Source organism: Dipodomys merriami, unplaced genomic scaffold, assembly GCF_024711535.1.
Source record: "Dipodomys merriami isolate MVZ:Mamm:240054 unplaced genomic scaffold, mDipMer1.0.p SCAF_39, whole genome shotgun sequence".
NCBI classification, from domain to species: Eukaryota; Metazoa; Chordata; class Mammalia; order Rodentia; family Heteromyidae; genus Dipodomys; species Dipodomys merriami.
The window spans coordinates 5,289,271-5,301,995 of NW_027205492.1; the positions used below are offsets into that span (position 1 = coordinate 5,289,271).

Here is a 12,725-nt window from a genome sequence, read left to right on the forward strand (position 1 = left end):
ATGCTATTGCATGTAAGCCATTTGGCTTTGGCACAACCTTTTCCCCCAGGCCTCAGTTTCCCCTTCAGACCAAGGCAGGACTTAGTGGGCCCTCCACTTCCAACCAAGCCTCAGTGTGGGCCTGCCCACTGCTGTGGAGATGAGCCAGGCTGGAGTGTGCAGATGTAGGGGGCAAATCATGGGCTGCTTTTGTGCCTTTCTCTGGGATTGTTGGGGGTCAGCTTTGACCTGAGGTCAGAGGCCCTCTCGGTATCCCTGGGGTTCCCTTGGACCCTCACTTTTCCTCAGGCCATGAGACCTCAGCCAGGTCCACCAGGCTTGCACCCCTTTCTCACCGGGGACCCCCAAATCCCCAATCCACTCCCACCTGGGCCTCCTCATCCACAGGGGGGAGCGCAGACCTCTGCCCCTCACAGATGGAGGATGAAGTACTTCATAGGCGAACCATAAAAACAAACCTTGAACCAACAAGGTGCAGGCCAGCCGCTCAGGATGCTCTGTTTCCTTTAACCCTCTGCAGCCTCAGGAAGGGGGCTCTTGAAACCCCGTGGTTAGAGACGGGGAGACAGAGGAAGTTGATGAAGGCCGAGCATGGGGACCGGGTAGCAGGACCAGCCTCAGACTCCATGTCCTGCTCCAGTGTGCCTGTGCGCTGAGCTACTTGCCATGGGCTCATCTCCCTCCTTCCCCACCCCTTCCCCTGGCCCCCGGCCCCCGGCCCCTGGCCTGGAGCCTGCACCCCCTGACCTGCCACTAGATTGCTGGCCAATCCTGGGCAGAGGCCCTAAGCCCTCCTGAGCTCCCTCCGTCAGATCTACAGATTGCTCAGATCGCCATGTCTGGACCACAGGAAAGCTGCATTTCCCATAAGCAAACCTAAAGGTTTACGTCCAGACCTTTCTCCTGTGAAAGACTGGTCCCCGAGCCTCTGAACCACTGGCCATCAGCCCTGGATTCTTAAACCCATTTCAGCACACAGGGAGTTCTGGAGCTGGCTTCCCAACTGCCAATCAAAACCTCCTGCAAAGCTGATTGGCCTTATTGCAAGTCAGAGACCACCCACTTTCATCCCACAAGCACTCCACTGCTGATCAATCCCTTCATGAGGCAGGTCTCCAAGTCCTTGCCCTCTTCTCCATTGGCTGAATGAACTCCTACTCATACCTCAGACCCTGTTCAGGTGTTTTCTCCTCTAAGAAGCCAGCCAATGGTACCTTCCTCAGTGCCTGTGCAGTTCTGGGTGCTTATATGTGAAGGCTTTAATTCTATACCAACATCTCTGTCATTCCGGGGACCCCAAATGACAGAGGCTGGGGCACCCTGCTAGGGACAGGAATCGAGTGAATGAATGAACAACGTTCTTCTTAGCCTCAGTTCTTTGCACTCGCAGAGCTCAGATCTCCAGCCTGATCACCCAGCATTTTCTCAGAGAGTTTGGAGAGCTGGCTTTCATTCACTCCTTCCTTCCTTCAGTGGACAATAAGTGAACTGCTTCTGAGGGTTTTAACAGCAGAACAAGCCCAGCCAGGCAGACGAGACTCACAGGATGCACATAGCCAAACCCAGCCATGCGTAATTAAAGCCAAGGGGGTGGGGACGGAACCAGGGGCCTCAGGGGACAGGTGAAGGATGGGGGGCCATCTACCTGGGCCTGGGGCTTCTCTGAGGGAGTGGTATTGGAGCTGAGGCCTAGTTTGAGTGGAAGGGGTCTGGTGTGCAGAAGCAGGAAGGAGCGGGTCCGGAGGAGGGGGGCAGGGTGGCCTGGCACAAGGGCATCAGTGGGAGAGTAAGGCAGGGGGAGGGAGCCCCGGTCAGTTTCACCAGTGGCTCACGCCTGTCATCCTGGCTACTCAGGAGGCTGAGATCTGAGGATCAAGGTTCAAAGCCAGCCGGGGCAGGAAAGTCCGTAGACTCTTACCTCCAATAAACCACTAGAAAACCGGAAGTGGCGCTGTGGCTCAAGTGGTAGAGCGCTCGCCTTGGGCTGAAGAGCTGAGGGACAGCGCCCAGGCCCTGAGTTCAAGCCCCACCACCGACCAAAACCAAATTAGACTAGAATGGCCAAGGAGGGCCGGGCCCGCGTTACCTTGCCCACGTAGAGGGGCTCCGTGCCCGTGTACTCTTCCACCACGAAGAACTGGTTCCACACCCAGCCTCGCTTCACGCGTGCGGTGCCCGGCGCGCCGTCCTGCGGGGCGCGGGTGGGCGTCGGGGCGGGGGCCGGGGCGGGGGCCGGGGCGGGGGCCGGGGCCGGCGAGGCGCCCAGCAGCGGCGGCAGCAGCAGCAGCAGCACGGGCGGCAGCGCGGCCCCGGCGCGGGGCGCACCGTCGGGGCGCGGCCTCATGCTGGGCGGCGCGGCCCGGCCGGGAGCGGGACTGCAGGCGGCGGGCGCCGCTCACATGGCGGCCGGGCCCGGCAGGCTGCTGGGGGCCGGGGGCGCGGCCGGGTCCCCGCCCGCGCCCCCCGGGCCGCGCCCCGCCGCGGGGTCACCAGGCGCGGCCCCCGCAGCTCCCCGCGGGGCCGCGCGCCATGGTCCCCGCGCCAGCAGCGGCCGTGGATCCGCGGGCCGCTAGGCCGGCGCCCGACCCATCCGAGCCTGCGGAGAGACAGAAGAGCCGGGTCAGGTGGGGGCCGGGCACCGCGACCCTGCGCTCCCTGTCCTGGGACCCTGAGTGTGGGACCCCAGGGCCCCTCCCTGCCCTCTCCCCACACCCTGCCCCATCCCAGCCCGGTCCCCTCCCTGTCCCATCACCCCAGGGTCCCCCTCTGTTCCCTCGCCCCAGGGTCCCCTCCCTGTCCCCCCCAGGGCCCCCTCCCTGCCCCCTCCCCCCTCAAGGTCCCCTCCCTGACCCTCTTCAGCTCCCTAGAGGCTGGACTCAGGAGCTGCCTCCTCACCCCTCCTAACAACACCCTCCCCCTCCTGCAAACTCCACAGCTTCTAGAAGGTGTGGGGACTCCGAGGCCAGGTGCAGGGGCTCACGCCTGTAATCCCAGCTACTCAGGAGGCTGAGATCTGAGGATCACGGTTCAAAGCCAGCCCCAGGAAGAAAAGTCCACGAAACTCTCATCTCCCATGAACCACCAGAAAACCAGAAGTGGCGCTGTGGCTCAAGTGGTAGAGAGCTCTCCTTGAACTGAAGAGCTCAGGGACAGGGCCCAGGCCCTGAGTTCAAGCCTCAGTACTGACACATGCACTTGAGCACATGCGCGTGCGCGCGCACACACACACACACACACACACACACACACACACGACCAGATCTCCTGGGAGCAGAGAGCAGCTGGACACCACAACCCATTTCCTGGGCCTCAGGAGCCAGTGTGTGTGTGGGGGGGGAACGGCAGCCTGGAAGGCCCTGGGGGTCCTGACCCTCCGAGCTTGCCTGGGGTGTCTCCAGCTCCTGCCCTCCACCCCCCTTTCCCCCCACTGGAGCAGCCCATCCACCGCCCATCCACCGCTCATCCATCTCCGCTCCCCTCCTCCCAGCCCTCCCCTCCTCCAGCCCCTGCTCACAGCAGCCCAGATCTGAGGCCTCGGGCCTACTCCAGCCATAATGATGAATAATGGCTTAATGTGGGTGTTTACGGGGGCCGCTATGGCTTTGGGCTTTCGGCTTCCACGGAGGAATTTCAGGGGGAGAGGAGAGAGTGAGCAAGGGGAGAGGAGGGGCCCCCCTCCGTGCCCTGCTTAGCTGGGCTCCTTCCACAACTCCCACCCAAGAGGCCTCCCCTCCATCAGATTTGGCCTGGATGCGAGCGAGCTCACAGGTCAGTGAGGTAGGCTGTTCCCCTGTGTGAGAGGACGTGCAGAGGCCCGGGGCTCAGGGCAGGCCTGGGCACAGGTGTGTGGAGGGGCAATCACGGCTGCTTCCTGGAGGAGGTGGCATCTGAACAGCTTGCTCTGGGGTGTTACCTGGGAGGGCAGGAAGCAACCTGAATCTCTGCACTGGAGAAATACAGAGCATGTCCTGTGTATTTTTTTTCTCCCATGGGTGACCTAGCTGGTGGGCTGATATGGAGTCTTGATAATGTTTTGCCCAGGCTGGCCTTGAAACACAATCCTCCAGATCTCCTCCTCCCAAGTAGCTGGGACTACAGGCATGAACCCCCTTGCTCTAGAGATACGAGAGTATCTGTTTAAAGGTAAAGGTGGTGAGGAGACATTACTGTTGCATTTCTGGCCATGGGTGGCAGAAGGGAGGAAGAAGGGAGGGGAAGGCCCACTGTGGCCTCCCCCCTCCCTCCAGACCTCTGTGGTGCTGCTGTGAACATCCAACACCCATTCATCTTCCCCCATTCTGTGTCCCCCCTACTCTGCAAACCCCACTCCACACAGCCGCCCCTGGGGATCTGGTCCCCGCATGGAGGCTGAGGAGGAGGTGCGTTCTCAGCCTTCATTTCCTGCATCTTATGACTTCCCTGCCCAGAGCGGTTCTCTGGGCTCAGCCGCAGAGTCCTGCGGGGAGGCGGGGAGACCCTGGGGGGGGTCATAGGAGGAGCAGGGGTGCCCAGAGTAACAGATTTCCCACCTTTCCTTCCTTTCTCCCATTGCAACACCTTTGGTGAGAGGGAGCCACACAGGCAACTCAATCATTTCTTTATTCTTCAAACATGAGCACGCATACCCCTCATTCATTCACACGGAGCCTTGTTTCTCTGCGCCAGGCAGCAAGATCCAATCAGTTCTTGGGAGAGAAGCTTGTTTTCTGGTTATTCATGAACTCTTCCCACGGATCTTTGGGGGCCCTTCCCATAGGCCAGGGCCCCGTGCCCAGGAACAAACAAATGGAGCCCAGGTCCGCCCAGAACCGCCCCTGGGGCCCGGGAGACATTTACCACCTAATTCAGGGGTGGTGATAGGGAAGAAGTAGCATAAGGCAGGGAGGAGGGGGAAGGGAAGGAGGGAGGGATGGGGGATGTGATGACGGCTGGGGCAGTGGCAGGCCTCTGGGAGGAGGCGACATTGCGCTGGGTCTAGAAGGATGGAGGGGAGCCAGGCTGGAAGCTGTTATGCAGAACAAGACCTGCAGAGCTCTGGCTTGCTGCAAGGAACAGAGGTGCACCTGGAGTTAACACAGAGGAAGACTGGGGTGTGTGAGATGTGGGGTGCTAACAGGAGTCTCCAGGGCCAAGGCTGACGGTCAAGCCCCTACTTCAGAGAGGGACGGAAAGCAAGAGTAGTGTGAAAGGTAGCATGTGGCTACTTCCAGTGGCTCACATCTGTCCTCCTGGCTACTCAGGAGGCTGAGATCTGAGAATGGAGGTTCGCAGCCAGCCCAGGCAGGCAAGTCTGGGAGACTCTTATCTCCCACGAACCACCAGAAGTAGAGCTGTGGCTCAAGTGGAAAAGCTGAAGGACAGTGCCAGGTCCTGAGTTCAAGCCCCAGTACCTGCACATATGCACAAATAGTGGCATAGCTATTCCAGGACTCGAGCAGAGCCTTGAACCCAGGACCTGGCCCCCCCACCCCCTTAGCCTGGGGCATCTTGGGGGAGGGGACGGGGAACCTGCCCTGTGGGTGGATGCAGCCAGTTGCTGGGGTGCACTGGGGCAGGTGCTGCCCCCTTGTTCCTGGGCCCCCCATCCTCACCTCTCCTCCCTTCCCCAATCAGGCTTGGTCCTTGGGCTGCTGGCCTGGTTTCCTGGCTGTCGGCCAGCTCCTCACCACTCCAAATAGCCTGGGCTGTCTCCCCACCTCCCAGCCTCCCTCCCTCTCCCACTCCACCGCTTCTCCAGGGAGAGTCAACCCTAGGCTGTCTGGAGGGCTGGCTGGAGCAGGGTGGGGCCGGCCCAGGCTCCTGGGATTCTGCCAGGCCCCAGACATGTTGGTGGCTTTCCCAGGGCCGCAGGTCACAACCTCCTGTTCGGAGCTGTTCCATCCCAAATGGGATTAAAGAACGCAACCGCCCGGCGGGGCTCAATGCCTGTTGGCTTTGCTCAGCATGGCAGCTGCCCGACCTGGGGCGCGCGTGGCCTGTGTCCACAAGGGTCACAGGTACAGAGCCGTCTCGGGGCCCGCGGAAGGAGGGCTGAACGGAACTCATGGAGAACACTGACGGACATTCCCGGGGGACTGGGCCTTCCAGAGGAACTGGGGGGGCATCTGCGGGCAGGAGGCCAGCTCTCTGGCGACTGGAGATCGGGGACCTGGAGAAAGGGCCAGCCTCGTGTTTAATCTCTTTTGCACACCCTTGCTCACTAGTGTATCTTCTGCCATGCTATGGCAGCCTCACCAGACGCCACCAGGGTGGCCTCTTGGACTGTCTAACCTCCAGAACCATGAGCCAGAGATAAACTAAGCAGCCCTGGGAATTCTGTGATAGCCACAGAGAGGGGACCAACACAGTGTCAGATGTGCTCATCATCATCATCATCACCATTATCACCATCATCATCATCACCATCACTACCATCACCATTACATCACCATCATCATCACCACCACCACCACCACCATCATCACCATCAGCATCATCATCATTACATCATCATCATCATCACCATCATCATCATCACCATCATCATCATCATCATTACATCATCATCACCATCACCATCATCATTACATCATCATCATCATCATCATCACCATCACCATCACCATCATCATCATCACCATCATCATCACCATCACCATCACCATTACATCATCATCATCATCATCATCACCATCATCATCATCATCATTAATCATCATCATCATCATCATCATCACCATCATAATCAGCATCATTACATCATCATTACCATCAGCAGTAGCATCATCATCATCATCATCATCATGATTATCAGTGATAATTTATTCTGGGAAGGCCTTGCCACAGAGAGGTCATTAAAACAGAGATCTGCACATAAACAGCACTGGGGTCCAGGGTTAGCAAAGGCCCTGAGGCCAGTACCTGTTTGACATGCGGGAGGCACAGGCAGAGGCCCGGGCTGCTGAAGTGGGCGGGGGGGGGGGGGGGTCAGGGCGGCGTGGAGGCTGGGGGCTGGGTGCAGGGTGTCTCCGGTCCCCTGGGAGGGACGTGCAGGTGAGGGGTGGCGGAGGGCTGGGGGACAGTTCAGCAGGGAGCCGTGCAGTCCTGGAGAGCGGGCAGGGGTGCGGGCGCCTGCTGGAGGCCCGTGGAGACGGAGCCGAGGGGCGCCTGCCCTGAGCCTCCGGCCAGCGGCTGCCTGTCCAGCGCGGCCCCCCAGCCTGGCAGCCGCTCCGCCCCACCCTGTGTGGCATCACTTGCTGGCATCAGAGACCCTGGGGAGGGAGAAGGCGGCCATGGTGGAGGGGAGGGAGACCTCAGCGCGTGCAGCCGCTCTGAGCCTTCCTTCCTTCCTTCCCACTCCAGCAGCCATGGCCCCGAGGCGGGCTGAGGGCCTAGCCAGTTCCCACTGTGTGCACCCCGCCTCCAGCCTCCTCATCCCACCGGAGCCCAGCCCAACCCACATCCGCCTAGACTGTGACCAGCCACCATCTACCTCCAGCAGGAAGCCCGAGGCTCCCCCCAACCCAGGGCCCTGGGGCCTGGGAGGCCGGGGAGGGAAGGGCACGTGCACCCCTGCCTGCCCACCTTGCCCCGGCACCCCAGGACAGGGCTGGGCAGGCCGAGAGTCTGGCCAGCAGCTACTGGGCGGGTCCGGGTGCAGGGCCTGCTACCGGCCCTGGACCTGAGCCAGATGTGACCTGGGTTTCATTCATTCATTCATTCATTCATTCGTTCATTCCACAAACCCTCTGGAACATTCTCCCGCAAGCCAACACGGGGCATGAGCTATGTCTGGAGGGAATGGACACACAGCCCGCGGCCCCTCCCTCCAGAAGCCTCTGGTGCAGGCTTCCCATTTCCGGAGCCGTGTGTGTGCCAATCCTTATCTGTTCTGTGACACTCGGCCACGCCAGCACGGCGGGTTCAATGGGAAAAAAATGACATATATATTTTTTCCAACATATTTTCTTTTATCCTTTTGTCGACTGTGGGGCTTGAACTCAAGCAGGGCCTTGGCGCTGTCCCTGCACTAGCGCTCTACCGCGTTGAGCCACAGTGGCTCCACTTCTGATCTTCTGGTGGTTCGTTGGAGATCAGAGTCTCATGGACTTTCTTACCAGGATCCTCAGATCTCAGCTTTCGGAGTAGCTCGGGTTACAGGCAGGAGCCACCAGTGCCCAACGTATTTAATATATACGGGAAAGCATAGGAGGCCCATATCTAGTTTAATAATGAGGAGGGGGCCCCGGAGCTGACCCCTGAAAATGGACCCAGGCATGGGGAGAGAAATGAGACAGAAGAGGAGAGGAAAAGAGAACAGGAGCAGAGGAGCCCTGAGCTCAGGCCTGGCAGGGTAACCGCGACTGTGCGAAGCGTTACCGGAAATACAGGCGACCATCGGCCCATCGCCCACCCTCCTCGCTCCCGTTTCCCCTCAGCCCCCTCCCTCCGCATGGACCGGCACTTGGCCTGTCTTCTGTGAACGGTGACGAAAGCAGTAAGAGCCATTTCCCTTTTCCCAACCAGTAATTGGTTTAGAAAGTATCGTGTGGCATAGTTCTGGTCAATGAAGTATAAAGGGCTATCTTCTGGGAAGTATTCAGAAAACATTTTTTTTTTAGACTTACAACACAGATGCCTTAAGGAGAGACTATTTTGCTTTCTGTCTATGTGGCGGTAACAGCTGGCGCAATGGCAGCCATTTTGGGATGAGGAAGGAAGGTCTTGGAAGAGGCCAGAGAGACCTACTGAGGAAAGATGGAACAATCTATGTACTAAATGGTGGGATGGAACCACTGCGTTTCCCTCTCCTGGGTCTTCAATCCAGTTCCAGCCCCATCTATCATCTTCCATATTCTTCCTCTCCCCTGAGCTTTCCCAGGCCTGTCTAGCTACATCTACCGGTGGAGTTCAGTGCCAGCAAGGTTCTGAATGGCAAAGATCGGGCTGACTTCTTCCAGAGTCAAGCACAGGGCTGGGAACCAGGAGGGGCTCCGGGGAGACGGGCTGCAGGCAGGTTTCAGTGACCAAGTAGGCCACTGGAGTCCCCGCAGCTCAGGGTCAGGTCAGGATGGGCAGGCTGAGCTTCTCCATGGTCTGACACGGTCCCTGGGGAGGCAGGGGTGCCAGCTCAGCGGCTCCTGGCTCGCCTCTGTCACCTGGCTCTGGGACAGAGGAAGGGCTTTTCCTACTTGTCCTACGATGCTTCTCCAGCTCTCCTTGTGCCAGTGCCTTGGCGCAGGGCGGGCACCGGGACCTCCATGAAGGACAAGGATGAGTCATCTCAGCGTCGCCCGGACTGCTTCTTTCCCAGATCTACCCCATCTCCCAGCTGAGGGGCAGAACCTGGCACGCAGCGGGCCTGAGGCCCTGGGTCAGACAAGGGTCTGGTTCCAGTTGTTGGTTTTGTCAGTTATGGGGCTTGAACTCAGGGCCTGGATGCTGTCCCTGAGCCTCTTTGTGCTCAAGGCTAGGGCTCTACCACTTGAGCCACAGAGCCACTTCTGGTTTTTGAGGGGTGAATTGGAGATAAGAGTCTCACCACCCAGGCTGGCTTTGAACTGCAGTCCTCAGATCTCAGCCTCCTGAGTAGCTAGGATGACAGGCGTGAGCCACCGGCGCCCGGCTACGGGTTCCAGTTTTAGTTCACCATGCGGTGATCTTAGAAATTGGCTTCATTTCCCTCACTTCAGTTTCCTCACCCGAAAAGTAGGGAATAACCAACCATGCACCTCCAGGACCAGCGTAAGGGACAAGGTGGCCCACAGCCGGTGTGGGGACCATGTCACGTGTCCCTAAGGTCCCTGATCCTGAGTGGGAAGGCGGTTCAGAGACACTGTCCACTCGGTCACCTGTTCATCCGGGCATGCGTTCATTAAACCACTCACAAGGGCCCACCAGGAGATTGGCACCGCCCTGGCGCTAGGCTGCAGACTGGGGGAAGAGAGCACAGGAGGAGCCAGCTCATTCATTCATTCACTCGCTCACGCCTTCACTCTCTCCTTCCACATCGGATTGTAGCTGGCCTCTTCCACACCCACCCGGCCCCCTTCATCGCCACGGACGGGAGCCGGCCAACCCACACCCGGGCACCTGTGATGCTTTCACCCGAGCGTGTGCCCATGCGTGCAGCCCGGCAGTGGGCACAGAGGGGGCCTGCGTGCACCGTGCACCCCCAAAACCCGTAAGCGTCTGGCCTGAACACAGCAGAGCTCAGGGGGTACGGAGCCAGCTCTGCTTGTTGATCTCTCGTGGGTTGCTGGGGTGTTTCGTGTTTGTGCGTGGGATCAGGGTCTGTGAGCACCTAGGCTTGGGTAGCAGGATAGGAGTCTGGGGAGAGGAGGATCAGAGACGGAGGCTCACACACCATACACAAACTTGGGACATCTGATCAGCAGAGCCTCCTAGCTGCCCCCTGTCCGTGCTGGGGTGAGTGGCCGGACGCCTGGCTCAGTCAAGTAGGCTCTGTTTGACATCTCAGCCTCCCGAGGAGCTGGGGTGACAGGCGTGGGCCACCGGCGCCTGGTGGCACACACAGCCTTTCAACAGGGGTACTGCCATTTGCGTTCGAGTTTCCATGGAAGAAAATCAAGGCACGAGGGTGTTCTGTGCCCCGTGGGATCTGGCCCCGGTCTGGAGTCCCGGGCTGGTGTCCGTGTGCCCATGGTGGAGGAATCCACTGGACACACCAGCAGGTGGGGCCTACACGGGGGAAGGAGGGGACAGGCCCTGGAGGGGGAGTTGGTCCCCTGTCCCTTCCTCTCTCCCTCGGCCTCCCCTGTGCCAAGAGGCGAGCTGCCCAGCGAGGACTGAACCCTCCTGTGACATCTTGTCACGATGCAGGCGTGTCAGCGGGCCACCTGCTGCCCCTGGGCCTTTGTCCCTGCTGTTCTCTGCCAAGAACACTCCCGCTTCTGATGGCCTTGCCTCTGACCCTCTCTTACACAGAGAAAGAAAGATGGTGGTGCTTCCTGCTTGAAGGACAGGCTGGGCCTGCACAGGGCTGGACGCGAGGGCCAGTGAGGGCGGGGGAGGCCCTCGCAGGGGGTGGGGAGGCTCAGGGAGGCCATGTGGGGTGGAGAAAGGTGGCCGCGTTGATATATTTAGGAAGCAGACTGGATCAGACTGGGTGAGGGACGGGGTCAGCGGGGAGGGAGGGAGCGGCGCCAGGGAAGACTCCCTGGTTTTCTTTTTGTGTGTGCTGACATTTATTGATCACCTTTAAGAGCCAGGTCCCGGTCCAGCCCTCCGTGTGTCTCGCCTGGTTTATGCTCCCTAATAATGGGGTAAAGTAAATGATGGCTGTCCTCCTCTCCATCTCTTCTCCCCCAGGGCCAGGAGGGGTCCCCGGCTCCGATCCCTTAGGGAACAACCTTGTCACATCAACGGGCCAGGCAGAGAAGGAAAGAGAGGAAGTGAGCAGCATCTATTGATCTGATTATCATTCAGTAAGAATAATTACCAATCGCATCCACAAAGCTTTTGCTGTGTGCCAGGCACGGTGCCAATCCAATTAGCTAATAATGGGTGGTCACGCCAAGTTCCGCGCGGGACACTTGATGTACCCCGACCCGACTGGGTAGGCCCAACAGTTCTCTTTACCATTTCTATGACGGCCAAAGAGACTGGGGCTCCGGGAGGTCAAGTGACCTCCCCAAGAGCACACAGTCACTGAGTCATACTCAAGCTGGAATTCAAATAGTCTGTGGCCAGAGAAGGAGAATGAGCTGGACAAAGCGCCCCAGAGGCTGCTAGGAAGGACAGGCTCTGAGTGCGAATGCTGCCATCCGCTGCCTGTCGCTTGGTGTGGACTTGCCCCAGGCCTGACGTTCAAGATGCTTCAGGAACACGCATGCATGCACACACACACGCACACGCACACGCACACACACCTGCCCAGGGCAACCCATTTGGCCCTGGCCTGCACCTGCCTCCCGCCCTGCCCTGCCCCCTGCGCGCGTGGTGGTGCCGCGGGCAGAGCTGCGCTGTACATCATGTTGACAGTGGAAATTACATCCCGGGCTGCTGTTTTACACCGCACCCTGTCAGAACTCACCGCAGCCCAGTGATCAGGACAAATTGAATACCATCCTGGCCGTGTCAATATTTATTTCATTTTACAAACCCGGTCGGCTGGGGGGCTGGGCTCCGGGCTCTGCCCCCGAGAGGCCCTGCCTCCTCTCCCTGCTTCGCCTCCCTCCATCCTTCTTCCCCTCCTCCTCCCGGACTCTTCATAATCAGTTACAACAGTGAAATTCAGACTCGGTACCCCAAACGGCAAAGATCCTGACGGCATCGGGAAACTAGGAAGCACAAAACAGACGAAGCATCCACCCGTGGGTGAAAAACACTCAAACGGCCACCTCCCCAGAAGCTCCGTGGATCTTTCCTTGGTGGCTTAGTGCACTGGGGTCTCACCATGCTCTTAGGAGAACCACCCCCCTCCCCCCACCTTCCCTACTGGTATTCCTTCACATGTTGGTGGGTTTGGTGCTTGTTTTGCTTGATTCTTGAGCTTTCTACAGATGGATGCCTACTATATACACTTACAGCTTTTCCTCTGTAATATGTTATAAGACTGGTGTTTTCTGGATGAGGGTTCTTTTTCAGGGCTGCATAGTGCTCCGCTAGGGATAGGTACCACACGCTCTATTCCATCCATCTGCTCTTTCCCTGTTTTTCCTCTGGTCAGTCTTGTCCCTCTCTCCTGGCTTCTTCCCTGTCCCACCTCCTTGGCTGTCTGTCTC

At 59.0% G+C, this 12,725-nt stretch overlaps 1 protein-coding gene across 1 annotated transcript in view; it reads right to left on the bottom strand.

Annotated features, from left to right (window-relative positions):
- Positions 1–2,344, bottom strand: part of Cdh22 (cadherin 22) — a 66,464-nt gene extending 64,120 nt beyond the window's left edge. The window contains exon 1 of the mRNA XM_069989890.1: positions 2,087–2,344. Within this exon, the coding sequence (XP_069845991.1) occupies positions 2,087–2,344 (258 nt within the window). The remainder of the gene's footprint in view (positions 1–2,086) is intronic.
- Positions 2,345–12,725: the final 10,381 nt, after the last annotated feature.